At 48.9% G+C, this 27,860-nt stretch overlaps 13 protein-coding genes across 13 annotated transcripts; 7 read left to right on the top strand and 6 right to left on the bottom strand.

Annotated features, from left to right (window-relative positions):
* Positions 1-553: 553 nt before the first annotated feature.
* N7520_007742 (translation initiation factor 2) lies at positions 554-3,595 on the top strand (the record flags this gene model as incomplete). Its single annotated transcript, XM_057141676.1, has 3 exons — positions 554-577; positions 632-3,383; positions 3,444-3,595. The coding sequence occupies 3 exons, from the start codon at positions 554-556 to the stop codon at positions 3,593-3,595; spliced, it is 2,928 nt and encodes a 975-aa protein (XP_056995682.1).
* Positions 3,596-3,848: 253 nt separating this feature from the next.
* Positions 3,849-4,670, bottom strand: N7520_007741 (HNH endonuclease; the record flags this gene model as incomplete). The annotated part of the gene is made up of 2 exons (XM_057141675.1): positions 3,849-4,427; positions 4,485-4,670. The coding sequence occupies 2 exons, from the start codon at positions 4,668-4,670 to the stop codon at positions 3,849-3,851; spliced, it is 765 nt and encodes a 254-aa protein (XP_056995681.1).
* Positions 4,671-4,871: 201 nt separating this feature from the next.
* N7520_007740 (haloacid dehalogenase, type II) lies at positions 4,872-5,647 on the top strand (the record flags this gene model as incomplete). Its single annotated transcript, XM_057141674.1, has 2 exons — positions 4,872-5,031; positions 5,082-5,647. 2 exons carry the CDS (start codon positions 4,872-4,874, stop codon positions 5,645-5,647), a joined length of 726 nt encoding a protein of 241 aa, XP_056995680.1.
* Positions 5,648-6,101: 454 nt separating this feature from the next.
* N7520_007739 (EI24 domain-containing protein) lies at positions 6,102-7,024 on the top strand (the record flags this gene model as incomplete). The annotated part of the gene is made up of 3 exons (XM_057141673.1): positions 6,102-6,155; positions 6,219-6,796; positions 6,850-7,024. The coding sequence occupies 3 exons, from the start codon at positions 6,102-6,104 to the stop codon at positions 7,022-7,024; spliced, it is 807 nt and encodes a 268-aa protein (XP_056995679.1).
* Positions 7,025-7,655: 631 nt separating this feature from the next.
* N7520_007738 (uncharacterized protein) lies at positions 7,656-9,875 on the top strand (the record flags this gene model as incomplete). The annotated part of the gene is made up of 3 exons (XM_057141672.1): positions 7,656-7,715; positions 7,768-9,441; positions 9,489-9,875. 3 exons carry the CDS (start codon positions 7,656-7,658, stop codon positions 9,873-9,875), a joined length of 2,121 nt encoding a protein of 706 aa, XP_056995678.1.
* Positions 9,876-10,253: 378 nt separating this feature from the next.
* N7520_007737 (uncharacterized protein) lies at positions 10,254-12,065 on the bottom strand (the record flags this gene model as incomplete). Its single annotated transcript, XM_057141671.1, has 1 exon — positions 10,254-12,065. One exon carries the CDS (start codon positions 12,063-12,065, stop codon positions 10,254-10,256), a length of 1,812 nt encoding a protein of 603 aa, XP_056995677.1.
* A 719-nt stretch (positions 12,066-12,784) lies between these two features.
* On the bottom strand, positions 12,785-15,123 carry N7520_007736 (neutral/alkaline ceramidase; the record flags this gene model as incomplete). Its single annotated transcript, XM_057141670.1, has 2 exons — positions 12,785-14,864; positions 14,915-15,123. The coding sequence occupies 2 exons, from the start codon at positions 15,121-15,123 to the stop codon at positions 12,785-12,787; spliced, it is 2,289 nt and encodes a 762-aa protein (XP_056995676.1).
* A 637-nt stretch (positions 15,124-15,760) lies between these two features.
* Positions 15,761-16,463, top strand: N7520_007735 (pre-mRNA-splicing factor SPF27 family protein; the record flags this gene model as incomplete). Its single annotated transcript, XM_057141669.1, has 2 exons — positions 15,761-15,797; positions 15,850-16,463. 2 exons carry the CDS (start codon positions 15,761-15,763, stop codon positions 16,461-16,463), a joined length of 651 nt encoding a protein of 216 aa, XP_056995675.1.
* A 539-nt stretch (positions 16,464-17,002) lies between these two features.
* Positions 17,003-18,619, bottom strand: N7520_007734 (putative 3-beta hydroxysteroid dehydrogenase/isomerase family protein; the record flags this gene model as incomplete). The annotated part of the gene is made up of 3 exons (XM_057141668.1): positions 17,003-17,588; positions 17,660-18,305; positions 18,394-18,619. The coding sequence occupies 3 exons, from the start codon at positions 18,617-18,619 to the stop codon at positions 17,003-17,005; spliced, it is 1,458 nt and encodes a 485-aa protein (XP_056995674.1).
* A 1,450-nt stretch (positions 18,620-20,069) lies between these two features.
* On the top strand, positions 20,070-21,816 carry N7520_007733 (MFS transporter; the record flags this gene model as incomplete). The annotated part of the gene is made up of 2 exons (XM_057141667.1): positions 20,070-20,395; positions 20,445-21,816. The coding sequence occupies 2 exons, from the start codon at positions 20,070-20,072 to the stop codon at positions 21,814-21,816; spliced, it is 1,698 nt and encodes a 565-aa protein (XP_056995673.1).
* A 254-nt stretch (positions 21,817-22,070) lies between these two features.
* On the bottom strand, positions 22,071-22,611 carry N7520_007732 (nuclear telomere cap complex subunit Ten1; the record flags this gene model as incomplete). The annotated part of the gene is made up of 2 exons (XM_057141666.1): positions 22,071-22,446; positions 22,526-22,611. The coding sequence occupies 2 exons, from the start codon at positions 22,609-22,611 to the stop codon at positions 22,071-22,073; spliced, it is 462 nt and encodes a 153-aa protein (XP_056995672.1).
* A 415-nt stretch (positions 22,612-23,026) lies between these two features.
* Positions 23,027-23,909, top strand: N7520_007731 (ESCRT-III subunit protein SNF7; the record flags this gene model as incomplete). The annotated part of the gene is made up of 4 exons (XM_057141665.1): positions 23,027-23,201; positions 23,292-23,496; positions 23,553-23,761; positions 23,833-23,909. 4 exons carry the CDS (start codon positions 23,027-23,029, stop codon positions 23,907-23,909), a joined length of 666 nt encoding a protein of 221 aa, XP_056995671.1.
* Positions 23,910-24,456: 547 nt separating this feature from the next.
* On the bottom strand, positions 24,457-26,445 carry N7520_007730 (chromatin structure-remodeling complex subunit RSC7; the record flags this gene model as incomplete). Its single annotated transcript, XM_057141664.1, has 3 exons — positions 24,457-25,093; positions 25,146-26,313; positions 26,397-26,445. 3 exons carry the CDS (start codon positions 26,443-26,445, stop codon positions 24,457-24,459), a joined length of 1,854 nt encoding a protein of 617 aa, XP_056995670.1.
* Positions 26,446-27,860: the final 1,415 nt, after the last annotated feature.

The following is a 27,860-nucleotide window of genomic DNA, read 5'->3' as shown; positions in this document are numbered from 1 at the left end:
TAAAATAGACTTTGAGCGATCAATGTACGGATCTTCTAGCTCCAGTATCTGTGATAGAACCATGAATTTTCTAGTCGTCAGATTTATATCTTTTGCGGGTCATTATTTCATTGAGAACGATTCTTTTGGATCATTGATGGTTGCAACAGTCATCTACCTAGTGTTACGTAGTTAGCCAACGGGAGTACTGTCTTTTTTGGCTTTATGCTGTGCAACACTTTGATCACTTGATGCCTTGATGCCGCAGCTGACACCAGCGCCAGTTCTTTCTGGGTTCCAGGATTACCTGCATAGGAAGTCCATCACACTTGTACTCAAAGACAGAGCCCACAAGTCAAGTTCCAGGTACTCTACTGGTATTTTAGTACAACAAAATTTATTTATATCATGTTTCGAGCTCATACAGCAACAGCAATATACATGGATTAACAGGAGATACAGTCTCTTTGATTGATCCACCAATCATATTGTGTGAGACCGAGAGCTTACGTAAGCGACCGCAATCAGTTCTGCATTTGACAGTTGCTAAACAGTAGAGCAGACAAGACAAGCAATGCACAGGCGAGCGGTCACAAGGGTGAGATGGCCTTCATAATAATAACACTGTTTGAGGATCTAACATTTTGTCCAGTTTTCACGCCGCGTCGAGCTTTCTTCGACCAGCGTAACGGCCTCAACCTCGACCTTCTCTCCACGGAGCTTTCACTCCTCTGCATCGCATCGAAACTCGGAACCCGGGGATAATAAAAGTGATGGAAGATCTGCGACCACTCCGAAAACTTCCGGCTTTGCGCCCAAGTTCGGAGCCCCCAAATTTGGAAGCAAATGGGGTACTGGAGGAACGCAATCGACAGGTCTGAGTGCCGCGGAGCAGACATTGCGAGACGCGCTGGTTGCTAGAAGCAAGCCACCCCAACCCCCACCACGAGCGCCAGAACGTGAGCGCTCATCGGATCCTCTACGGAATCAAAGATGGGCCAAGCGCTCCTACGGGGATTCTGCTGACAGAGACGACAACCGCGGTTTCCAGCAACGGCAACGACGTACTGACAATCAGGAACCCTCGGGTCATCGAAACGACTGGAATAACAACCGGGAACTCTCAAACCAACGAAACGAACGCAATAATAACCGGGAGCCTTCGGGAAATCGAAACAGCTGGAATAAAAAACCAAGGCAAAGAATCCCGCAGCGGGCACCAACCGACTGGGACTGCCCCGGTTGCCAACGATATGTCTTTGAAAAATACTCGGATTGTCCTTTCTGTCATACACCGCGGCCAGAACTACCAGCAGAGGAGGCGCGGACACCGCGGAATAATGCGGAAGCTGCCAAGCTGCGATTGCTTCAGCGCTCACTCCAGGCCCAAGAAGCTGCTGCACAGCCGAAGAAGGATAAACCTAAGGCTGAGGAATCCATGGCCAAGGCTGAGAAAAAGAAAGTCGAGAAACAGAAAGTCACCAAAGTCGACAAAGTGGATAAAGTTGACCAATGGACCTGGGATATGTCTGCGCTAGAGAAACTAGAGTCGGGTGAAGGTGAGGAAGATATTCCACTGGATGTCAAAAAGTCGAAGCGCCGTGATGGAGGAAAGCAGCGGGATTCCGAGTCCGCGGAGTTTGAAGCTGAGGAACGTGAACAGCGGCGCGAGGCACGCAAGCGCAAGAAGGCGAAAGAAGCTAAGAGAGAGGCGAGGAAGGAGGAGGAGCGTGCTGCTCCTCAACCTCTTTACCTCCCTGAATTCATTAGTGTTAACAACCTAGCCGATGTCATTGGCGTCCGGCCAGCTCAATTTATTGCACGCATGGAGGAAATGGGCTTTGAGGATGTCGAATACAACCATGTGCTGGATGCCGAGACTGCTGGGTTGGTCGCCGCTGAGTACAACTATGAAGCTATCTTCGATACTGGGGCGGATAATATTGAGGCTGAACCAGTGCCAGAAGATGTTTCTGACTGGCCAACTCGACCGCCTGTGGTAACTATCATGGGCCATGTTGACCATGGTAAGACTACTATCTTGGACTGGCTGCGCAAATCATCCGTTGCTGCGACTGAGCACGGTGGTATCACTCAGCACATTGGCGCATTCTCTGTGCCAATGCCTTCTGGAAAATTGATTACTTTCTTGGATACTCCTGGACACTCGGCATTCTTGGAAATGCGCCGTCGCGGTGCCGACGTCACTGATATCGTGGTTCTGGTGGTAGCCGCCGATGACAGTGTGAAGCCACAGACCATTGAAGCCATCAAGCACGCAACACAGGCGAACGTTCCTATCATTGTTGCCATGAGCAAGATTGACAAGGAGGGCCGCAACCCGGATCGAGTGAAACAAGATTTGTCAGTCCACGGTGTCCACGTGGAAGATTACGGTGGTGATGTTCAAGCCATCGGAGTCAGCGGTAAGACTGGCGAGGGTATGCTTGAGCTTGAAGAGGCTATTGGTGCCCTCTCGGAGATGCTTGACCACCGGGCTCAAAGGACCGGTAACGTCGAGGGATGGGTCCTTGAGGCTTCGACCAAGTCCTATGGCCGAGTCGCATCAGCTCTTATCCGTCGTGGTACACTGCGGCCGGGTGATATCATTGTTGCCGGTAATACCTGGGCTCGAGTGCGCACTTTGCGTAACGAGGCTGGCTTGACCGTCAGTGAAGCAACCCCAGGAATGCCCATCGAGATTGATGGCTGGAGAGACCAGCCTGCTGCTGGTGCTGAGATTCTTCAGGCGCCCACTGAGCAGAAGGCTAAGGATGTTGTGGAATATCGTCAGGAACGGGCTGATACTGAGAAGCTTGGCCAGGATATGGTTGCCATTAACGAGGCGCGACGAGAACTCTCTGAAAAGCGCAAGCTCGAGGAGTCTCAATCTGATGACGCGCCTAGTGCTGTTGCAGAACCAACTGGCCCGAAGGCGATCAATTTCATCATCAAGGCCGATGTTGATGGTTCTGCAGAGGCGGTCATGAACTCCATGGCTGCCATTGGCAATAACGAAGTCTATGCCAACATTCTTCGCTCGGCAGTTGGCCCCGTCGCAGAGTTCGATATCGAGCATGCTGCTGCTGCTAAAGGAAGAGTCATCTCTTTCAACATGCCCATTGATCCTAACATGATGCGCATGGCGGAGCAAGAAGGCGTGAAGATCATGGACCACAATATTATCTATAAACTCATCGACGATGTCAAGGCCGACCTGAGTCAATATCTTGCGCCGACCATTACCCAGCGTGTCACAGGTGAAGCCGAGATTGGCCAAATCTTTGAAATCACCGTCAAGGGACGTGATAAGATCGCTATTGCGGGTTGCCGTGTGCGTAACGGCACAGTCAACAAAGCCCGTAAGGTCAGAGTCATCCGAGGTGACGAGACTGTATACGATGGTGAGCATATACCCATCCCATCTACGCTTTTCAACGCTCGACTTTGCTAACTTGAACTAGGCACGATGACTTCGCTGAAGAACGTCAAGAAGGACGTTACTGAGATGCGAAAAGACACCGAGTGTGGTATCGGATTCGAGGGCTGGGCTGATTTTGCCGTTGGCGATCACATCCAGTGCTACGAGGAGATTCACGAAAAGCGCTACCTCTGAGATCCCCAGTGATCTGTACGCATGTATTTCTAGATTTGATTTGTTCGCACTTTAGGGGCCTTCTGTTAGCCCCGTTTCATGTACCATACAATTTTTCGACATGGCTTGCATCTGGGTCGGGCGTTTTACCACTGGATATAACCTGACAATGCTGTATCATAACCCAAAATTCCAATCCCACGACATATCGTCTTGAATAGATCAATAATATACACTTATACGTCCGCCATGAACAATAACTACCAATGTATCGTCATGTCGCCTTCCATCTCACCCTGCTAACCCATTTCGCCCAATCCCTCACATCCTCCCTCTCCATAATCCTCTCAACAGTATACCACTCTCTGGCCAACTCTTCGTTCCCCGCCATCCGATGCACAAAGCTATGACACGCCCTACAAAGCCAGGCAACACTATTCAACATCCACTCATCATGCCACCCTTTCTTCATCACCTTCGCATGCACACCTCGCGGAATCAAATGGTGATACGACAACGGGATCCAATTCCGCTCACAGATCTCACACGCATCCGTCTTCGTCGTAGACCACGCTGGCGGACCACTCGTAACACCACCAATATACTCCGACAAAACCGGAGATATGAAATCCGCGAAATCAGCCGTGTCGGGAATAAGTCCGTACACAGATAAAGAGTCCGTCACCTCGACGGGCGTTACTATGCAGATTGTATCGAGGACCGCACGGTCAAGAGGTGTGTCGTTATCGCGTGGAATATATTTCTTCGCAAGTTCCGCATTATGCTGTATTGCGGCGTAGGAAAGTGTTTTCAGATCTTCGGGGAAGGAATCGAAGGTTTCGGAGGCAATGAACTGTGAATGATTAGTTTTTGCTTTATTGCGGTCTACTGGAATATTGTGTCTCCATACATCGATAAATTCGGCCAGTTCTTCAGGACTTGCTCGTTCGGAAAATACCTCGGTCTTCGTCACGGTCATTTCTTTACGTCCATTGCGCTTGACTTTAGTTCTGCGTTTGGAGGTGGGTTTCTCGGAGCGCGCGACGATTGCGCTCGAGAGACATTCTCGGAAGATTGTGTAATTTTCATGTGTCATTGGTATATTGAGCTCATGGTTTTGAATTCTCCGGTTTGAGGAGTTGGAGTCCAAGTTGGAATTGGAGTTGGAGGAAAGTTGTGACCCCGCGGACCGCCAACGGAAGATTGACATCATCCACGCTCCACAAAATGAGTATTCCTCTGTTAATCGCTCTTAGTATTCACACACTTCGCTAATTCACGTCACTCTCTGATCGCCATGCCAAAAACCATTATTGCGTTTGATATGTACGGCACATTGTTGTCTACAGACTCCATTGCCAAGCAGCTGGACACACACTTCGGAGCTCAAGCATCATCTATCTCGACCCTTTGGCGCCGATATCAGCTGGAATATACATGGAGACTGAATAGCATGAGTGAGCAGACTTAACTACCTTCAGTGACCACCTAACAGGGATATATCTAGACAAATACGAAAATTTCTACACCGTCACCCGAAACTCGCTGCAACAAGCACTAAATGAGCACGGTCAACAACTCCCGGACAAAGACATCCACGCTATAATGGAAGCATATAACAGACTATATACATTCCCGGATGTAAGCTCAGCGCTCAACAGAATCGCAAATGACTCGACCCTTCACGCTGTAATATTTTCCAATGGTACGAGAGATATGATCTCAAACTCGGTGATGCACTCTCCAGACTTATCCCAGCACGCCAGTGTATTCCAGGACCTTATCACCGTCGACGATGTGAGAACATACAAACCAGCACCTGCCAGCTATCAGCATTGTGCCCGAATGGTCGGCAAGCAGCCTTCCCAGATGAATGAGATATGGTTGATCAGCTGCAACGCGTGGGATATTGTGGGGGCACGCAGCGCTGGGCTGGAGGCAATTTGGATTGATCGCACTGGCACAGGGTGGCAAGATGCTGCTATTCCGGAGCTGAGGCCTACAGCGATCGTTCATAGTTTGGAGCAGGTTGTGAAAGAGATCAAGGAACATCAGGGATCAATTTCCCATTGACCACAACGGCTTCAAACCCTTATGTAACCATCGGTCTACTGTCAACCACTTTTTCAAGCAAGGAATATGTTATGTTCAAAGTAAAGACTCCATTCATTTATGTTATTGAAACCCAAGAGCAGTTGGAAAAGGGGATGTACCGCTGATTAATATTTCCAGATGCTCCACGTAGAAAGAAGCATTCGGGGTAAGCCAGCAGAGTCAGTCTGTCCTTCCTTTTCCCCTCAAAGAACCCATTGCAATGGTGGATTTTTAAGTGAATAGGGAGGAGTATAGTTTTATGTGAAGAAGAAAAGGAAACAGCGCCAGGAGAAAAATTTCAGTCCTAAAATAGTCACTGCTGACTCAGCGTACACGTGATCATTTTATCGATAACAGGAGAACCGAAGCCGGATTACAGTACCTTTAGGTCTCCCCAACAGGCAACAAGCTCCATTATTCCCAATCTTGGATCATGTCGCCACGACCTTGGGATCCGAATCGGGCAGCATGGCTGTATCCTCTTAGGGTATGAATTTGGAGTTCCTCTACAATCCCTCATTACTAGCTGATACTAACCTTGCTTGACTAGGGTATCCATTACTTTGCGACCCACCGTTTCCTCTGGCCCTTATTTAGGGCGCGCCTTGTACCTATTGTGCTCCTCTCAAGCTTCGTCTACTTTCTTCTATTCTTCTTCACATACCTCCCACAAGTGGCTTTCTTGGCTCTCTTCCAAGGAGCCGGAGCATGGGTGAGCGGTGCATTCCTGGTGCTGGGTGAAGGTTCCGCGATTGTGGCTGCATTGTTTGAGGCCTTTTTCGTCGATGAAACACTGGTGGATGTGTTTGATTCCGTCCTGGTGAATGAGGGACAGGAACAGCTTGTGCTCGCTTCGCGGGTGATTTATCCTGAAGCTGGGGACCCGACCAGCCGTCTTGGCACGCCAACAACCAGTGCGGTTTATGCGCCATTCTCCTTACGGCAGATTCTCGAATTCATTGTCTTGTTGCCGTTGAATTTGATTCCTGTGGCTGGAGTTCCCATGTTCCTCGTTCTCACTGGGTATCGAGGTGGACCCTTCCATCACTGGCGATATTTCCAGCTCCTGGATTTCACTAAGCAGGAGCGGAAAGCTAGTGTGAGTCGGCGGCAGTTGCAGTACACTACGTATGTTCATTCATTTATTGCCCAATTGTTTTCTTCGTGTCTAATTTTTATAGGTTCGGAACTGTTGCTTTGATTCTGCAATTAATCCCTCCCTTTTCCATGCTGTTTTTAATAACTACCGCAGCTGGTGCTGCGCTGTGGGCATCGGAGCTGGAGCAGAAACGACAGATTGCTAACCAGCGGCCTACGCGGCTGGGTGATGCCTATCAAGATGATTTCACGGTTTAACATAATGTCGCATGAACAGTGGGCCTGTAGTGGCCCCTCTTGTAATAATACTCGCTCCTTCTGTATATTTGCTTGTACTGTGGAAATACAATAGCCTCGAGTGACTCACTACCCAATCATAGATTCATTGTTATCTATATCTTGGACCCTTATTAGCTCTCCCCGGATTGCGTGCACGTGACCATCCCTATCCGAGGTTCGGTCAACGTTTACCGCCATCACTTCCGAACGGGTCTGCGCCGATGCGCCTAACATTAATTCACTTGAATGAGGAAGCTGTCATGCCCCTAAGAAGATCACCCCACCGGAAAAAAAACTGTGCACGCTAGGGTCCTCACCCGCCATACCTGATATCTCGGGATCCACTCAATTAGTTCCTTGTTGAAACTGAAGCGGGAAAGGTCTCGCGGTCACTCGTTCGTGGTACTAGCAAGGGTACGAAACTAGTTCGCGGAGTGGCACGGCACACGTTCACACAATAGCTCCACGCGACTTGGTTCAAGTGGGTCGCTCAAGGGTCCCCCGCAGTGTCTGCACGTACCTGGCTTTGCATCGTCAAAGCTTATACAACTTCACACATGACCATGATCTGAATCTACTGTCGCGGTTGGGCTAAGCCAGTTCCGTACGGATGGACACTAAAACCAGGTTGCGGAAAGCCTGCGATGCCTGCAGCATCCGCAAGGTGAAGGTGAATCTCCCCCCAGAAACCTTTCTGCCGAGGTACTAATATTATATGTAAGTGTGATGCCAGTGGCCCTCCTTGCCGGAGCTGCGCTGGCTTGGACATACCATGTACATACGAGCGGCCGAGTAGACGCCGTGGGCCCCCAAATCGCCATGCAGAGGCCTTGAAGAAGCAGAAATTAGAGGCCCCGCCTGATGCTTCACCGGCCAGTCTGAATGACATCCTGCTTGCAACAACTCCGCAAGCTTCCCAGGCTTCAACATACCGGGCTGCGGAAACACCACTGTCATCTTTACCGACCTCGGCAGAGGCTATCTGTTCTTTGCATACAGTGCAGCTGCTTGTTGACGATTTCTTTACTTACATCCATCCCTTGGTCCCAATTCCTCACGAGCCTACTTTTCGAGCTGCTTTCGAGCGTCGAGAAGATGCTACCAGTGGTACATTTCTGGCTCTTCTGGCCTCGATGATTGGGTTTCTCGTCGCATCCTTCCCCCGGCGACCCAAACTAAGACTCAACACTGAAGCCGAACGTTTCGCCTTTCCGAACTCGATCGCGCTGGTAAAACGGTGCCATGATGTTGCTATCCAGGCCCGAGGTACTGGATATCTTGACCGAAATGCAACCGTTTACGACGCCGCTATCAGTTATTTTCTGGGTGTCTGTGCAGGTTACGTCTACAGCATGCGTCGGTGTCGCATCTATTTGGCTGAATGCCGCACCATGCTGCAGGTATATGATCTTTGCCGCTCTCCTACAAATCAACCTACTGTATCAGGTCTCCCTTATGTTTTAGCCGTGGATGGGGTCAGTCCAATGTCTCCCACATCAGAAATGTCTCCAGGGATGTCTCGGGACGATTCCCCGCCGGGTCTCACTGATAACAAAAATGTGGATCTAATCACGCAAGAGCTTGGCCGTCGTCTCTTTTATGTATCCTTGGTTGGATATCAGTCTCTACTTCAGTTTGGCTCATCCGACATCAAGATGCACGTACCTCCAGAAACTCCTACGGAGCGCTACCCTCCATTTCCACTCGAAGTCGATGATGAGTTTCTTTTCCCAGATCACGTGGATCAACAGCCTATTGGCCGAGTCTCGCAATTAGTTGGCTTCAATGCAAACGTCCGGGTGTACAGTTCATACAACGCCCTGTTGGCCTGGGAGACTGCCTTTGGCAGCGGTCAAATCTTCAATTGGGAACACCAGCGCTCAAGTCTTTGGCAATGTCTTCAAAAAGCCAAGTCTGCTCTTTCAGATGTTCCTGTTGAGTTATCAGTGTTTCACCCAAAACAAGCCAACATATTCTCTAGAATGGGCCAAGATGGTTCGATCTTTAAATACCCTGATGACCATATCAACCAAGAACGACGAGCCATCCAATACGAAATCCAAAAGGCCAATATATACGCTAGCCAACTATCCACTCGGTCCTGGCTGGTTGAGAAATACTGGAATTATTACGAGACTTACACCAAATTCGGAAATCCAGCTAAGTCCGTGATTTTCAACGCAATCCCACCCATCAAGACAGAGAGCTTCTTGAACACAAAATCAGATGCCACTTCTACAAGTCCCTCGAAAGTTTTCTCCCACACTTTTGAAGATGCACAGACCGATTGCATTGGCCGCATGATGGCCGAAGAGCGCAAACTAGTGATTAAGGACCTTTTTGTACTCCTACGAACTGTCAACGAAGTCAACATGGAGCCTAATGGAGCCAGCATCGTAAGTTCACCAATACACACCACTCTAACTATACTAACATGCAATAGACTAGTAAAATTCGTCTAGTGGCATCAACCCTCCTCAACATACCTCACTACCCAAAGCCAACCCAATCGGCAAACGCTATTTCGCATACAAATCCATCTTTACAGTCCCCAGTCGACCCATCATCAAATCCGCACGCTCTCACTGCCGCTGAAGCAGAATCCTATTTGCGCGCTTTCATCGATACCCTCATCCGTCTTGAAGGCCATACATCTTTAGGGACAGACTCCGGTAGTACAACCGAGGGTCTTAGCCCGCGAACTAATGACCGTTCTATGAGCTATTTAAGCGATTATGAAAGAGATCAAGAAGAACTGAGCCAGTGGGCTAGTTTGAAGGAATATCAGCAAAAGTTCGCCGAGGCCGGTGGTCTTTTATCTGCGTTGTAACTAAAGGAAATACATATAATAATGGATTTCTTCGCTATGTTCTATATACAACTCTTTCTTTCTAATCCAATACAAAGCTCGTTACCAATACTCGTGGACGCTAACGTCAAGATATCGAATTACAATTGAATCCAGTTTGAATTCACCATCTATGTTGATACATTTCAAAATAATGTTTAATTGTTCATCTCTTCCAAGGTTCATCATTCACTTCAAGCTGCTATTCTGACAAACATGCACAACCAAATACTGAAGAAAAAAATACAATTTGAAACGTGTCAATGCATTGATCTCTGTCCAAGTTCATCCAATCTCCCACATGAATTTCCGCTAGGTTATACCCCGGCTCGAAATTCTCGACTCTTCAAATGCTGCTGACTATGTTTTAGTCACTGTTGTAGTCACCGTAGCCGTAGCCTCAGTCACAGTAACAGTCTTTGTCGTGGTAATGACTATGGGCGTGACAGGAACAACAGCTAAGCCATCATCTGAGCTGGTTGTTCCAATCTTAGTCTCGGTTTCTGTTTCTGTCCTTGTGGCTGTTTTTGTGACTGCTGCTGTTGATGTCGATGTCTCCACAGCTGTTGATGTTGTCACTGTTGTTGAGGTATGCATGACGGTAGATGTGTGCATGGTAGTAGAGGGATACACAATTGTAGAGGAAAAGAGAGCCGTAGCAGAAGATGAGGTCTTCTCCGATAAAGACGAAGTAGCGATTGATGTCGGTGTCTCAGCAGAAGTCTGAACACCAAGTGTGTAAGTTTCCAAGGGTGTTTCCATAACAACAACCGTCAACGGGGACTCAGTAACTGTAACAGGGGATTCAGTAACTGTTACAGGGCTCTCAGTCTCAGTAATTGTACGACCAGGCTGCGTGATTGTAACTTTTGCCGTTTTCGTTGCGTGAACCGTGACGACGGTCTCCAATTCTTCGACTGTTGACGACGTGGATTGAGTAGTTGGGGAAGAAACTGCTGCCTTGATTGATGTCAAGGATATCTCTGTGTCTGAAGACTTGCTCGGGGACTGTGTGGATGATGGAATGATTATGCTTGTGGAGTATGGTGTTGATTGATCGTAGGAGACATATTCGATTACGCTGCCTGTCACGAAGTAGACTGAGGTGCTGGATGGCCATACTCTATTCTGTGACAGTATTGATGTTTGAGTTGGTGTGTGTGTTTTGGAGAGTGTTGCTGTCTTGGTCGGTATCAGTGCTCTAGACGATGTCCGTATATGAGTTGATTTTTGTGTTTTGGATGGCGTCGTCGTTGCAGTGGTGGCGTTCCACCAGATAGTGGTCGTGGTAGTCCAGCAACCCTCACATTTATCGGATGTCGTGGAGGTCTTGCCTTGGAGTGAAGCTTTGCGAGTGACTCCATTAGGGAATATTGTTTTCGTTAATGTTCTTGTTATATGGTGTGATGTCATAGTTGGTGACGCCTTTTCCGAAGAGAAAGTCGGAGTATGAGATAAACCAAAAGATGAAATGAGCGACGTGGAGTCTTCGCTTTTGAAAGAAGCCTTTGATGAGGCGCTTTTGCTAATGCTTGAAGATAAAAAAGACGAAGACGAAGAAGACGAAGACGAAGAAGACGAAGAAGACGAAGAAGACGAAGAAGACGAGGAAGAAGAAGGAGAAGATGGAGAAGATAAAGGTGAAGTTGTGTGAAGAAATTCGCTCGATTTTGCCTGAGTTGCACTACGTCTCGACGTTGTGTGAACAACAGCCGAGGTTGCCACATGATCGCCATTTCCTGAGATTAGAATCGAAGATGTAGCAGTGGAAACAGTTGTCGGAATCACAGAAGACAGGGTAGAAAGCGAGCTTTTCGACTCCGAGGTAAAAGCCGATGTAACTTCTTCCTTCGGGGTAGCCAAAGAGGACGGCGTCACAGATATGCTTTGAGTCTCAATACTCTGTTCCTCAGTCACCGGCATCATGGAAGTACTAGTAGAGACAGTAGCCGTCTTTGCGGTATTCGACGAAAGTATCCAAGACGGCGTAACAGGTACGATCGTTAATTCCCCCTCATCGCGGACAGCCAGCCTCTTCGTACCCGTAGAAACAGGTGTCTCAGCTGGCGATACATAAGGCGGATGGTCATCAAGAACAGCAGAACGAGAGATCGGACCAGCCGAGCAAGACCAGGCCACGAGCAGCAAAAAGTAAAAGCGAAAGAGCAGCATGCTGCGGCGGATCTGCACAGATCACCAAGAAGTTCTTAGAAGCCGAAGTTTAAACGACAGACTGGAGCAGACGCTAAAGGGAAATGGATGACAAGAGTGGAATATAAAGACAGTTTCAGGTGACAAAAGGTCCAGGATGGTCTGCAAAGGAAGGCATGGCACATTGAGAGTCAATGAGAGCGGCGCATGGCTGTCAGGACTTCAATAAATGAGGGGCATGGTATAATTTATACCGGTTTATAGAATAAAGAAGAGTTGCCCCGGAGGAAACATGAGAATGAGGCCAAATGGGATGCAAAGAGAGTATGAAAGGGAAATAGAAAGGAGACATATTCAAGGCGTTGAACTAGTATCCATATTGGATTACTTTGAATAGCAAAGATGGTCCAGTCCTCATTGTTTGAAAAACCAAGTCGAGTTAATGCCATTGCCAGGGGTATATTATAAGATGTACCAGTTTCACTAGAAATAGATCGATCCAAGGCGCGCGACAAAGAGATGTTGCAGTAACCGCCTATGCATCTTTGGTTATGATTGGTTGAGAAAATCCACATTTTGACTGCAGCTGGTTTTGGGCGATGTAATTGGTAGATGGGAACTAAGTAAAATTATGGAGATTAATTACGGGAACTAATTACTTGGTCACGAATACAACTAACGTGTCGATGGACCTCGTTTCATATACGCCACAGGGTTAACCTGTTGATCCAATGACAGTCCTAAGAAGCCACCATAAAGGACCCCCCGATGCCCTCAAAGGGCGAAATGTTTCCAAGGGCATCCCTTGAGTCCCCGTAGTAGCGCATGCGGTAGGTCCCATCCTGCAAAGTGTTTGGATTGTCCACGCTGTAATACGTGTCTTCGATCGTCCACTGAATGGTGACATCGCTGTATCCGAGAATACTATTGGTTCGCTCCCACAGGAATACAAGGTTCCAGTCACGGTCGTTCCGCACAACTTCCCAATCGCCAGTGGAGTTGTAAAATTCAACTGCTGCATATGTAGATTCCTGGTGAAGGTCATTCCGAGGGTTGGCACCCACAAAGGTAGTGTTAACTGTATCGCCGGGGCTGTAACTTTTTTTGCTGGGGTTCGAAATCACATCCCCGAAAGACTTGCCAAGAGGAGCGTTATCATAGACCACACCGGTAATGAAGCTAAGCGAGTTATTGGTATTGACGGGTGGACTTGGGCCTGCGGTGATGGCTGGGAGATTGGCAATATCTTGGGCGCTACCGAGGTACGGCAGATATGTCAGAGTGAGATTGATGTACGCCGCAAGCTCATTCGGCCCATACAAGGTCGATGCTCCTTCGTATCGTTGTACGCTGTATTCTTCTTCTGTCGCAACGTAGTGAGCGTAACTGTTCGACGGGGCACCTAGAACGACAAGAGGGTCAGAGATGCCCAGCGTGTCCTGGACGCCCTTGGAAATAGCTTCCTTCCAGCGACGGCCCGACATGGTCGTAGCTTCACTAGCCGAAACGATGAGAAACAGTTGCCCCACCCGGAGAACCTGAATGTCCACAATGTCTGGGGCCCAAGCGTAAGGTAGTGTGAGGGTTCCAACATCCAAGAGAATATCCTTGGCCCCCTGACATTGTTGCTGTTCTGCACTTGGCTGATGAATGAATGCCCGAGCAACGAGCCATAATGGATTACCAGTGGCTGGGCTGCTCGAATTTTGAGTGAAATCGAAGGCTCCGGGGCCGTCGGTGGTTCCAGCGGCGAAGGAATACCCCAATGCCGCGGGACATGACCTCAACGTGCTGCCATTAAATGGAGACGGGAATGTGTAACCATTCAGATCCTGATATACGTGGAAAGATCTGACACCTGAGCTGCCGCTAATTGTGGTCGCGTTGGAATTCATCTGCTCGTAAAGCGATTTAGCCGCCGAGTACTGACGCCGGCCAATTTCGAAACAACTCTTGGCGCCATTGTCCTTGACTCGAAAGAAAGGCCCCCTACCATGGCAGGCCTCATTTGTGCCACCGCAGGTGCTGTCCGCATATGTGCACATCTCTCCCGAGCCATCCTCACACCAGGCACCCAGGATATTGGGACTGGTATCTCCGACATTGGACTGAGAAAATCCAATAACCACATCGTCCGCGAACCGGGAGTCTCCACTGATGCTGCGCTCGAAGAGATAGGCCGCCACACCTTTGTTGTCCCCAGTGACCAAGGTGTTATTGTTGTACATGGATGTTCCATGAACCGGGAACCAGGTTAAAACAGCCGCAGTCTTATTATCAGACTCCCTATCAAAGCGGAGCAGGGTCATCGTCTTCTCCACATTGGCCGAGTATCGGGACTTCTCTTCCTCGGGGTTTTGATCGTAAGAGTATGGACTACGGTTGATATTGGCATCTTCAAGGTCAATGGACCCAAAAGATAGGCGCCCTGCGGTAAGACTTTCATGCGCACGTTGAATAGACAAGATCGTGCCGTCAACGATCGCCTGATAGCTTTGCTTATCGAATCCCTTGGTCGGGATTTGAGGAAGTAGATAGTTCATCCACGCGCCAGGTTCAGAATGGGAATGGGTTCCCGTCAGTGCAATGTTATGTTCGCCATAGCGTGCATAGTCGCCCCCAAGCGCTGCGAGGCCCTGCAAGACCCCATGTCGCACGGCAGTGTCACCTGCAAGGGTATCTAGAACCAGATAGATGAACGTATCATCAGGAGTGTTTGGGTCTGCAAATATGAATGCACGTGAATAAATTCTCTGTCGCAGACCCGTCCCAAGTTGATCTAGGCTAGCATAGCCGTTGAAATCAACCTCAACTACTGGACTGTTGCGTGTTAACTCTCGGACTATAGTCAATGTGGATAGAGGTTGTACCCTGTCACATCAGCCTTCCCGGCACCCACCAGAAACCGATTGTTAGCTGCTGTCGCAGCACTGGCTCTGCTTCGCCACTGGTTGAAGTTTCGACTAAAGCTAGATGCGGGGACTTGCTCAGTATTTTGTACCATTCCCAGTAATTGTAGAAAGACTAGAAGCATCAATGCAATCGCAGCGAATGCCGCGCTCAGTCGTAAATTCATCATGTTGGGGTGAGCAAAATGTATAGACTAGGATACCAGGATGCGCCCTGGAAAAGCACAGGGGGAACCACGAATATTTGAGCACAATTTAAGACGGGAAGTTCATGGCTAGAAAAGCAGTAAAGGTGACAATGAAGATCGTTTAGCTCGGCGTGGTAAGAATTGCGAGGGTCACATTCCACAATGTGTGATGGACAAGGAACCTGCAGGGATTTTTGTGATCGTCATGTACTTCCGATGCCCAAACAGGAAGCGAAATATACTTTCCCCGCACGGAAATAAGTGCAGATATGAATCCGATCTTCTCAATATTCACATGTCTAGACCTTTCAATAAGAATCAAGTTTTAAGCGAGGCAGGTTTTCGTATATCCAGATCAGCGGTGACCTGTCAGGTAAGTCTTGCAGCTGTGGTCATCATGGTTACACCGTGAATCGTCTTGCATGAGATCTGATTCGCCAGATAAAATCGGACCCTGGATTGTAGTTGCATAAGAGCTTGAAGCAATAACAAACAGTGAAGTCGTGATGCTGATTCGTCAATATCTACATGATCACATGACATGCCCCCATACCGCTTTCCGCTGCAATTGCTTCGACAATGAAGATTAATCTTCAAGTCTCCACCAATCCACATCAAGATGCCTCTCATTAACGAATCTCACGACTCTTTACCTTGTAAGAACTCTTTCCATCAAGGCTTTTTTACACTGAAGCTAATTGAGCCTAGACGTCGACGCTGAGCCTTCGGCTTCCGCGTACCAAAGAGCTCAGCAGCTCATCAACGCCGAATTATCGCCAGAACACTCCTCCACGATTCACCCCTCAATCCCACCAGCCCCAGAACCAAATTACTCCCCTCTCATCCAAAAAGAACTCGAGCGCAAGGCGACCGGCGCGCCTCTCACCGGTGGAATCGACCTAACTCGCTACGAGGCGCCCGAACCCCCAGTTCGCGCCGCAGCCGGCGAGAGCCCCAATCTCGACGAATGGCGCCAGGCGCTGCAAAGCGCATACAAATCAAGTTCACATCTGTCTAAGCGCCATGAGAACCTGACTCTCCTCGATGAGCATGGCAAGAACGCGTGGTTAGTCGGTAACTCGCAGCTTGAATACATTCTTGGCGGTCTTGAGAAGGAGCTGGCCGAGACGAAGGAGAGTGCGGAAGAGGTGAATAAGCAGCGGAAGCTTGCTCAGGAGGCGAGGTTTGGGGAGTTGTCGAGTCTGGAAGAGACTTGGAAGCGGGGACTTGGAGCTATTCTTGATGTGGAACTGGCGTCCGAGGGTATTCGGATGCAAATTTTGGAGCATCGGAGACAAATGGCACAGCAGCAGTCGCGCTAAGGCATTTGTTTCCTCTTATGCGATTGCATCATTTCGAAATTCCCATCAATTCTTGGGTTTGCAGGTGCAAGACCCCTCTGGACTTTCTTCCTCACTCCCTGAGGGGTTTTCTCTCAAGGTGTTAGCAGGCCTTTGGGCGGTGTGCCTCAGGGCCAGAGCCCTCGTCTTCGTTTTAGAGACGTTTCCCGGAGTCTCATGGCAACATCTGTTTATCTTGCGGGTGTCGCAGGTACGACACTTTCTCGCAAATGTCCGATCTCATGTCGTTGCAAGTAATCCGGCATTGTGATGGCCTGGGAAGGCCAGAATATCAGATACTGAGATAACACAATGTTCTCATCAAATCAGGGTCGAACTTAGATTATGTACGTCCTAGATCTTTGAATGATCCCGGCACTAGTGTGCCTTTAATTGATAGCAACACATGATATTTTCCAATCTGAACAATCCTTAAATGGAAGAAAAGTTCAATTAAAATATATACAATGTCCTACTCCAAGTAATGCTATAAAAAAGAAAATAAAGGAAGCAACTCCCTATCAGACCTTCGCCGGCGCAACAAGATTAACATCAATCCCAGTCTCCGTCACCCGCAAAGGTCCTACCTTCTCATCAACAGCAGCCCCATCTGCAAAAGCATTCTTATTCCAATGCAACACCTCCTTACACATACCCTCCATCGTCGTCAGTGGTGGGTTATACCCCAACCCACCCTCCTCAGGCGACATCCTCGCCCGCGAGTCATCCGCAATCGTAAAAACATCCGAAATAGCAAACAACGACGGCTGAATTTGCGCCAAATCACCCGTAATCTTCGGCAAAATCCAAGACAAGTACTTGAACTGAACAAACGAGTATGCCTCAATGACATACGCAAGAAGAAACAGATAAATAGGCTGAACAGTTGGGAAAGCGATAGGCGTTTGAGCAAGCGTACCCAAAAGGGTATATAGATCGCCAAAGGAAATCGCCGGGTTGGGGTCCGTCACCACAAAAGCCTGGCCTCCGATATCAGGAACTGTTGAGCCGGGCTTTCCCTGCTCGATAATTCGTTGCTCGTAAAGTAGATGGGCGATGGAGACGTTTTCCGCATTGACGAAGCTTTGGATAACAGGATGTAGCCAGCTAGAAACAATCACATTAGTACCGCATCGCAAAATCATTTCTCAAGACAAGAAATGTGAAAGGGGACTCACGTTGGACTTCCACCACTACGCAGGTAAACACCTGTAATAGTCATCGCCACATCACTTCCAATGCCATAAATCCCATTCGCAGGCCGAATACACCCCGTCCGGAAATTCGACGCTTGATCATCCGATGCCCGGACAAGCTTCTCCGCTTCAATCTTGGTCACGGCGTAGTTCCCGAAATACTCATCATGCCGCTGCGGTAACGCTCCATCATCACTGATGATCTGCACCGCGCGCTTCGGCAACGAATCCCACGGCGCGATCCAAAAATTTGGTCGGTGAAGACCCACCGAACCGGAGGATGTGGAGATAAAACAGCTAACGCCATTTGCCTTTGCAGCGTTCAGCACATTCCGGGTACCTTCAACATTGACGTTGCTGCATAGCGGCAGGAAAGCTTCTAGACGATCCTGGGGACGGATAATGGCGGCAGTGTGGAAGACGGTTAGAGGAAGTTTAGAAACGGATTGTGGCCATGGTTGCTCGAATACGGTGTCGACGATTAGTTTGTCGGTGATGTTTGTTTTGATATAGGTGACTCCCAGATCCAGAACCTCTTTTGTTGGGGTGAGGAGGTCTAGAATGCGGATTGTGGATGGGTCTTCGCCGCGGCATAGTAGGTGCTGAACGATCCAGCCTCCGACAAGGCCTAGACTGTTGTTAGTGATATGGTGGGGTTGTTTTCATTGGAAATACCAATGTTGTATTTCGAGCTTGCGTCATTAGAAGAGACTTACCGGATCCACCCACTACGATGTAGCGGCGGGTCTGTTTTGGTGGGAGACTCTTTGACACGTCAACGGGAGTCTCGCTGGCTTTTTTATAAGCTGATTTGACTTCATCGACCGTCCAGCGTTTGGGTGAAAGGTTGTGAGCTTCTTCTGGTGTTTTTTTCATAGCGGTGTTGACATGGCGTAAGTATAAAACCACCAAGCCCAGCACGGGCAGAAGTATGTAGGTCATCGTGTTGTGGAAGCGTGAATATGGTAGGACGAAGGCCGGAAGAGTAGCACCCCTCTTCACTGAAGAAGTAGTACAACGAGAGACAGCACTTGATAGGAGTTTAGGCCATCTAGAACTCAAAAGTTGTCAAGTTAATCTATTTTTTTTTTCAATTCTCCATGGCTTTGTCTCGTGGCGTTTGCAGAAGTCTTCGCAGAAAGAACAAAGAAGGTAAAGTGTGAAGAGTCTAGAGTCAAGAGTCAAGGATTATAATTTATATCTAAGTCAATTTTTAGCTATATCAAAATTTTGAATACGTCTCATCTCATCGCTTAGAGCTTTGACTGCTCGGTTAGAGGTAAACGAGAGCCACCACGCGCCATGGTTGGACCGAGCGTTGAACTTGCATCGAATCAGGAAGGGCATGGCGAGTGTTGGCCCAATTGATAAGGCATCGATGGATAAATTCCCCGATTTCCCCGAAGTTTTTTCTTTGTTCCCTTTTTCTTCACCTCGCTTCGGGGTTGGGCCCACCTTTTTAAGAATTGCGCCCCTCTACCTCCGTATGGGCCTGGCCAACTGCGGAATACTGCAACAACAAACGGAACCCATTCCGCACCATTCTCACGCTACGGTCTAGGACATCGGCATCTACCGCCCCCGCTTGGAATGGATCGGGATGTTAGCTTATCCGAACTTTTCATGCCCGATTGACCTGAAATACTTTGAGATACTTATGCAGTATACGGAGTATATTCACAGAAATGATTGGAGACATATCCGAGCCTCGCAGAAAATTTGGTCTCCACCCACGTAGCATATGCTATGATATTCCAATCCAACTATAGCCTTGACCCATTAGACGTGACTACAGGTAGCGATTGCGTATCTCGGCAAACCGGCACGTTAGTTGCTGTAGGCTAATCCCGACAACTTTACACCGTAGGAAGATAGGGGTCACCCCCATGTCTTACCCACGGGGAAGTCTACTTATCAGATAGTTATAGAGAGGTATCGGAATCAGAACGGAATGGACCTTGGAATCCCGTAAATATACCTTAGTATTCCGTAGATAATGTACACCGTATGTAATATTATGAATAAACTTATTGACTCGGCATTGCTCAACAATTAGGCTTATCGCTTGCCCACTTATTGCCCCACATGGTCTGGGTGTACTGTGACTAAGAAAATTTTCCAGATTGATATTCATGGAAATTACCGTTTCTACCCGTTCTTTTATCTAAAAAGTACTCCGTAACTTAATCCCCACGCAATACATATGATCCCCATATCCACAGGGCAGGAAACTGTTTTATCCTCAATTTAGACTCGCTCTTACCTTAGCTTGGACCACCTCTAGCGTCTGAAATTTCTGTAATAACGACACGGCTTCTCATCCCCAATCGTTCATGTCGGAATTCATCATCTGAACCTAATTGAGCTCTGTACTCATCAACAATCCAAGGAGATGTCGTCGCTGCACTCTTCTCTGGATGCCCATGGGAAATGTCCAAGGAATAATGATCGTGACACGGACTCTATCGCCGAGACTGTCTCTTCGGTAGACACCGAAGCGGATCAGGATGGGCTGGACAAGGTATTGACAGCGCGTGCCTCACGAACCTCCCATATGTCGCTATCAGAACGTGTGACTACAATCGCAACTAATGCGACCTCGGATCCGAACTATGAAGTCGATTGGGATTCAGAAGATGACCCCGAGAACCCGAAGAATTGGAGCATAGGCTATAAGGCCATGGGGATCTTCTTTTTGGCATGGAACACTCTCCTTGTGTAAGTGGGATTCAAGCCGTTCATTAGTTCCTATGGCTGATATACATAGCGTGCTATATTCGACATCTTATACCTCGGCGACCACACAAATCGGTGAAGAGTTCGGAAAGTCCGAGACGGTCGTGACTCTGGGATTGACATTTTATCTGATCGGTTTGGCCATCGGATCCATGTTCATGGCCCCATTGAGTGAAGTCTATGGCCGGAAACCAGTCTGCGTGATTTGCATGATTGTCTTTACCGCGATGATCATTCCCTGTGCCCTCGCCAAGTCGGTGACGACGTTGATTGTTGTTCGCTTTATTGGTGCGCTCTTTGGTAGTGTCATGATATCCACGGCACCGGGCATGGTAGCTGATATCGTGGACGATGAGCACCGCGCGTTGGCAATTTCAATCTGGAGTATAGGACCTCTTAACGGACCAGTCATTGGTCCGGTGATCGGAGGATTCGTCACCCAATATCTCGGCTGGCGATGGATGTGTTGGATCGTGCTAATCCTCTCTGGCGTAGCCCTGGTGTTCGCTATAATTCTAAAGGAGACATACGGTCCAACCCTCCTACAGAAAAAGGCCGCTAAACTGCGCAAGGAGACCGGTGATTCCCGCTGGTGGTCTCGCTATGACCGCAAGGATAGTTTAACCGAGATCCTAAAGCTGAACCTCAGCCGTCCATTCGTGATGGCTGTTACCGAACCGATCTGCATCTTCTGGGATATCTACGTCGCCATCGTCTACGGTATTCTTTACCTCTGCTTCGTCGCCTACCCCATAGTCTTCCAGGAAATCCGTGGCTGGTCCCTCGGTCTATCCGGCCTCTCTTTCCTCGGCATCGGAATCGGAGTTGTACTCACAATTGGCTGTGAGCCTCTCGTCCGTCGCTTGATTAACAAGCACGAAATCGATCCCGAGACTGGTAAAGTCCCACCCGAAGCCATGGTCTCTTTTATTTGCATCTGCTCTATCCTCATTCCAATTGGTGAGCTTTGGTTCGCCTGGACCTGTTCCCCAGCATCCATCCCCTGGATTGTGCCTTTGCTTGCCGGTATTCCCTTCGGAGCGGGTAACACCGGTGTCTTCATTTATGCCTCCAACTATCTCACCGGCAGCTATGGAATGTACGCGGCGTCTGCCTTGGCGGGTAACTCGGTTGTTCGGAGTATTCTTGGTGGAGTACTCCCGCTTGCTGGATCCTATATGTATGACAGCCTTGGTCCGCATTGGTCAGGTACTCTTCTGGGATTGCTGGAAGTGATGATCATCCCGATTCCGTTTGTGTTTTATAAGTATGGACACAAGATCAGACAGAAGAGCACGATGATCATGCGCATGCAGGAGGAGAAGAAGAAGTTGGATGGTAAGAGGGCGAGGAGAGTGGCGCAGTTGGCTGTTGTTGCTGAGGAAAAGACTGAGACAGTCTAGGCCAGGATGGCAGTGCTTTTCTGGTTGGTTTGTTAAGTTCCGATTGCGTTGGCATCGATACCCCATCTTCATTCAAATGTTTAAGGTTGCATGTTGCATTGGTGTTTAAAAGTTTATAGATATACTGGTCAAGTCTAACGAATTGCTCCAGTTGCACGACATGTATTAATTTAAAATTGCATTAATTGTTCCCTCAAGGACTTCGAATACCTCATTTTTCACGTAAAAGATAGAGTGGAAATTGGTATATTTGTTCAACATCCATCCCGGTAATTGATACGGCTCTCCACATCTTGAACATGTCGAAGAATGCGCTCATATTCCCCCAACGCGATAGCTCCAGCAGGAAAAACCATCACAGCCTCAATATAGACCGGACGAGACGCAACTTTGATAGGAACGGTGCTGTTCAAATTTTGAGAATCCACTTGACTCGAAAAAGATTCCGGAGTGGTAGAATCTCGCACATAGCCCAGCACATTCAACCAAGTGCCTACGCGTAGATCCTCCGCCGTCAAACTCTCCAGGACAGCATTAATATCCACGGCAACCGTACTGGATTCAGACTTGCTGCGTGGATAATTGTGTTCTAGGATCAGATGGCCTATCGCGACATTATATTGTCTGACACTGTTATATCATGTAAGCAAGACCCCTGCAAGTGATTTAGATATAAATCCTTCAGTGGGACGTCCGAGAAGAGACGCACCAGCCTAAAAAACGAATCTTCGAATCGGCAGCAAGACATGGCAGATCGCACAGGAACGCACGAGTTGAGGGACGCGGCCCATTCATCCCTGGGATGAAGAGAGGAAAGCAAGTTGAACCGTAGGTACCAAGATGGTTGATATAATCACGTGACCGCTCGTATGTCATAGGCGCAGAGGGGAAAGTCCGCTCCCCTCCATTTCGGACTTCATCACAAGACTTATCAGCGATCTCTCCCAATCCTCAATCTGATACCGGCACCCTCGACGCAACCATTTCTCGCGGGCTGTCAAATCACCCTTTTCCCTTTCTTTGTCCTCTCCGACCTATCCTGTGTTTTCCTGGTGCCTATCACCTTCTCCGCCTTCATCTGACTACCTAATCCGCACTGGACTTACTTACATACCACCAACCACGAGACCAACCAGTGCTGCCTGAATTTCCTCAAATTACAAATAATCCCCGTTCCACCCAAATTCCAACCTCACCCCCATCGCACAATATGTGGTCCTGGTTCGGCGGCGCATCCGCCCAGAAGCGCAAGGAGGCGCCCAAGAACGCTATCCTGATGTTGCGCGGACAGCTGGACATGCTACAGAAGCGAGAGAAGCACCTTGAGAACCAGATCGCAGAACAAGACGCCGCAGCACGGAAGCACGTCAACACGAATAAGAACGGTACGACTCATAACTCTCGTTCCCTACGTACAAAACGATAAGGAAATTTAGACCATCGTACAGTAAACTAACAACATTCGTCATGTGCAGCCGCCAAAGCCGCCCTACGACGGAAAAAGGCCCATGAGAAGACCCTTGAGCAGACATCAGCACAGATCATGCAGCTCGAGCAACAAGTATACTCGATCGAAGCGGCGAATATCAATTACGAGACTCTCCAAGCGATGAAGCATGCCGGTACAGCGATGGAGCAGATTCACGGTGGAATGAGCATTGATCAGGTTGACGAAACGATGTATGGCGGTCTTTTCTTTCGATTTGTTTTGTCTTCGACACTGACCATTTACGCAGGAGCAAACTTCAGGAACAACACCAACTGGCAGACGAGGTCGGGGCCGCTATTACCTCTGTTCCGTTGGGCGAGCAGATCGACGAGGACGAGCTTGATGCCGAGCTGGAGGGACTGGAGCAGGAGGCTATGGATGAGCGGATGCTCAATACTGGTCCCGTACCGGTCAATACACAGTTGGACCGGTTACCAGCTGCTGGAACTTCCGAGTGTAAGTTTACTCGTACTAGTACTTGGTGCTTGGTATAGCTGTGACAAATCTTGATGCTAACCTTGATGTAGTAAACAAAAAGACAGCGGCGGCCGAGGACGACGAGGAGGCAGAATTGGAGAAGTTGCGCGCGGAAATGGCCATGTAGAATGCCTCGCGACTTTTATTTCATACACAATTTTTCCCCTTGGGCTCGTCCTTACTGATGCATTGTATTTTTTGTTGTTCACTTGCAAGCAAGCCTCTTTTTGATGTTCCCTGGCGCCAGTTCTCTTCTATACACCATGAATATGGTCAACATATATTATCCTTCGCTTAGGTTTAGTTTTTCTTTTGCTTTTTTGTCCATGGACAATGAATTCGACTAGACCATTTGATCTTCTCAAGCATCCTATTATTGATCTATGAAGAAAAATGGTACGATCGACCAGATCTGCATGAATGATTACCAAATCAATTGGAACTATCACGATTCATAGATCGTGGAACATAAAGTACCACAAGGTAAATCAAGGTAATTAAAATAACTCCCATGGCTTGATCCGCCATGACCGGTCGCCCATATCCATGCTAAACCAAATTCGCCGAAAGAAAACAAAGAAACAAAGCGCCTCCAGGATGTAATGAACTCCTTGGCAATTGAAAACATGTATCGTTGACAGCAAGCAAGCAAATTAGCTAGCAGACTTTTGACCTCAGGGATACCACGCGTAGCTCTTAGTGGGTTTTCCCCGCGCCCCGTCGGTAGCTTCAGTCGACCACCTGGACTTCCACTCGATCTCATGAGCTGCATGCTCCAGGAGGCCCTCTCTGCATTCCTCGGGAAGCATGGCGATGATTTCAGGACTCATGAACTCTGGGTGCAGCGGCCCACCCAGGCTGACTAGACCGTTCGAAGTGAGGGTGTGCATATCTCCGTCGGGACCTGGGAGTCCCATATTCGAGTGGGAGGGGGTTTCATAGATAATGTCTTGGATGACGTGACGGTCAGATAGAGATTTGCTGACAGGTGGGAAGATTGAAGATTGCTCGGTGGAATCCTGTTGGATATCGGAGTTGGAAGGTTTGAGGGAAGATGAGGATGGTTCCTCGGCGGATTGGTCGTTGGGCGCGTTGGTCAGTGACTGATTGACTGAGGGTTTGCTTGCGATGGTCAGGGATGATAGGTCGGTCATCAGTTCTGCTGTAGAGCCAGCCTCTGATGGCGGTACGCGTTCGTATCGGACATGGGTGGGCTGCGTGATCTGGGGGTAGTGCATGGTGTTGGTGTGAACATCATACACACCTCCCATAGTACCACGGCGAATCTCAACAATCTTAGAGTTGAAAGTGCTAGATAATATGTTAATGGTGTTCGAGGCTTGTTGGAGAAAAAGAAACGTACCTTGCCGCACGTGCATGCTCAAGCATCCAGTTGTCATCCGTGACAGGGACCCGACGCTTCTTGGAGTCCACGGGCTTTCCTCCAGCAAGAGGCACTGAGGGTGCACCGGTATGGTAAACACTACTGGCGCCATGCCAGGCCACATACTGGTTGCGGTTATAGGGCTCTCCAGGGCCGGGCAGCTTGTCTTCCGGAACAGCCAACTCACCCTCCACATCACCACGTTCACGGGCAGCGTCCTCATAGTAATCATCGATGACCTTCTTGCCGCCGACGACAATCTTGGCGCCGAATTCGCGGAACACGGAGCGTGCGGTGACCACACCAATGGCTCGACCCTTGTAGGAGTGGGGGATGAGATCGCGCTCAATCAGATCGCGCTTGGCGTCGTCATCAATGATGATCTTGTAGAGCATCTTGTGTTTTTGGAAGAAAAGGTACGAGTCACGGAAACCAATGCATCGGGCCGGTTCAGTCGACAGCATGTATAAGCGGTCATCGCGGTTGAGAATGGTGAAAGTGCGGACTCGGTACTCGCGTCCATCGGCCAGATGGCCATTTTCATCGACCTTGGTGGAACCCTTGGGGTCGGGAGGGACAGCCACTTCATCATTGATCACATCCATCATGTTTCCTTCCTTGTCGACGGGAACCTGGGTTAGATGAGATGGCCCGCGGTTTCGCGCCCATCGTCCACCGCTAGCAGCAGGGCGACCTCTGCGACGTTTCACGGGAGTTGTAACTCGAAGTGGGGTATCGGGGCCATCTGGCGCATCCCAGTCTGGCGGCCGATTCTTCGGCGGCCGACCAATGCGACGCTTGCGGGGAATGGCGGATTGACGGCCACCGGTGAAAGTTGGGGTATCATCTGCGCCCGCAATCTGAGGGGTATCTTCAGCCGCAGGTTTTGCTACGCTCATTCCTTCATCGTCCTTGGATTCAGCCGGGGTTCCTTTAGCAGGGGTCTCTTCAGCAGGAGTTCCTTCAGCAGGAGTTTCGACCTCGACTTCGGGTGCAGGTGCAGGTTCGGGCTCAGCGTCGCTTCCGGCGGGTTGCATATCATGATCTTCGGGAGAATCATCGTAGTCTGGCATAGGGGATGATGGTACTGAGGGGGGTGCATCTAGCATCTCATCGTCAGACGCATCAGGGTTCTGAGGCGCATCTCCTGGTAGGTTCATGTTAGTCGCGAACGCGTTCATGGTTGACAATCGCGCGGGATTGGAGGCGCGGGTATAATCGACTACTTACTCATGGACTTTGCTGCCGCTTGGGCAGCAGCCCGCAGCTTTCGTGGCATGTCAGCGAGATGGCGGGTTATCAGATTGGCGAGACGCAATGTCCATTAGCACAAGCCATCCCATGGCTGTTTTGCTATGGCGGATTAATCATTTTACCGACATCGCACGTGACATGAATAGGCCACACACGTGATATACAAATCACGTGATCAATTCCACTTTGAGCCTCAGGCGGAACACAGCCCTATGCCCTATCTTCCCCTATTCGATCTCTACCCCCCATCACAAGCATCTGACGTCACTGGCCTATCTTTCGCCATCAGCTGGTCAAGTTTTTACCATTCTTCCCTTTTCATGCAGCTTTTTCCACATTCTAGATTTCTGACCGCCTTCTACTATCACCCATTGATATCATTGTTGCAAGCCCTCGACGCATGTCGGATGTGACAGGAGCCGTTTGGGCAATGCGGAGATTGTCCATGAGCTCATGCACCCTAAATGCTCACCGGGTCGGGTTGCTCACCGTTCTTTCCCGACGGGCTGTAGGTACCCAAAGCAGAGCTTTCGAGTGGTATCCGTGCGACCGCTCCCATCCACCGATGAGAATGAGTTTAGCTATCACATCTGGACGGGAAACAATCAAGTTGAGGCAAACCTGCTATTTAGTATAAATAGAAGCTGTGAAGAAGTCCGCTTCGACAGGGATACTATACCTAGCTAGCCATGGAATTGGCAATGCAAATCTATGGGTCGCTATTGTACTTGATTTGAGATCTGACCAATAATGACACGGGAATTTTCCCATCTTTCCAGAATAGTCTGTGTTCCATTCCTTTCTGCACTAATCATGTCAAAGGCCTCGGGAAGGCGAGTCGGCTGCATGATTGCAGATCGTGGCTCAGCTTCACCGTAGCTTGCAGATGACCTACGAATTGGATCAACGTGGCTTAATGAAGAACTTTACTTGCCATTTCATGCAGCCCTAGGGAGCTTTTCAACTGTATTAGTATTATGTTTATGATTAGGAGCTATAACTACAGTAATAAAGGAAAGGCAAGAAAAGAAACCATTGAAATCAGGGACGCATGGACAAGCGGGATTAGATATCCAGGTGTCAATCAATTCCAGGGTGTTCTGACCAGGACCACATGTGTAGAGACCCCCTAGTCTTTCATGAACGCTTTCAGAGGATCCTTTTTCCAATCATATGCTTATTCGCTGTTCTGAACAAGAGCAGGATGAGGGGTGATTGCAGATCCTCCCCCTCAACTTCGGGATTCGGGAATACATTGTAGTAAGGACTTCAACATCGTACTGAAAAGAGATATCTAGACGTCTTGCACCTGATCTACTGTATGTTGCGCACGCTTACGCCTCCCGGGGTTTTCTCCCATCAAACCATCTGTAAGATTAAAAGCGGAGGACTCTGATGGCGGACGCCCCATGACGCAGATAGTGGAGATCCTGTAGCATA

Source organism: Penicillium odoratum (assembly GCF_028828045.1).
Source record: "Penicillium odoratum strain IBT 22623 chromosome Unknown utg000005l_segment0_segment0, whole genome shotgun sequence".
NCBI lineage: Eukaryota > Fungi > Ascomycota > Eurotiomycetes > Eurotiales > Aspergillaceae > Penicillium > Penicillium odoratum.
Note: the sequence above shows the minus strand (reverse complement) of the source record. Positions and strands in the feature narration are given on the sequence as shown.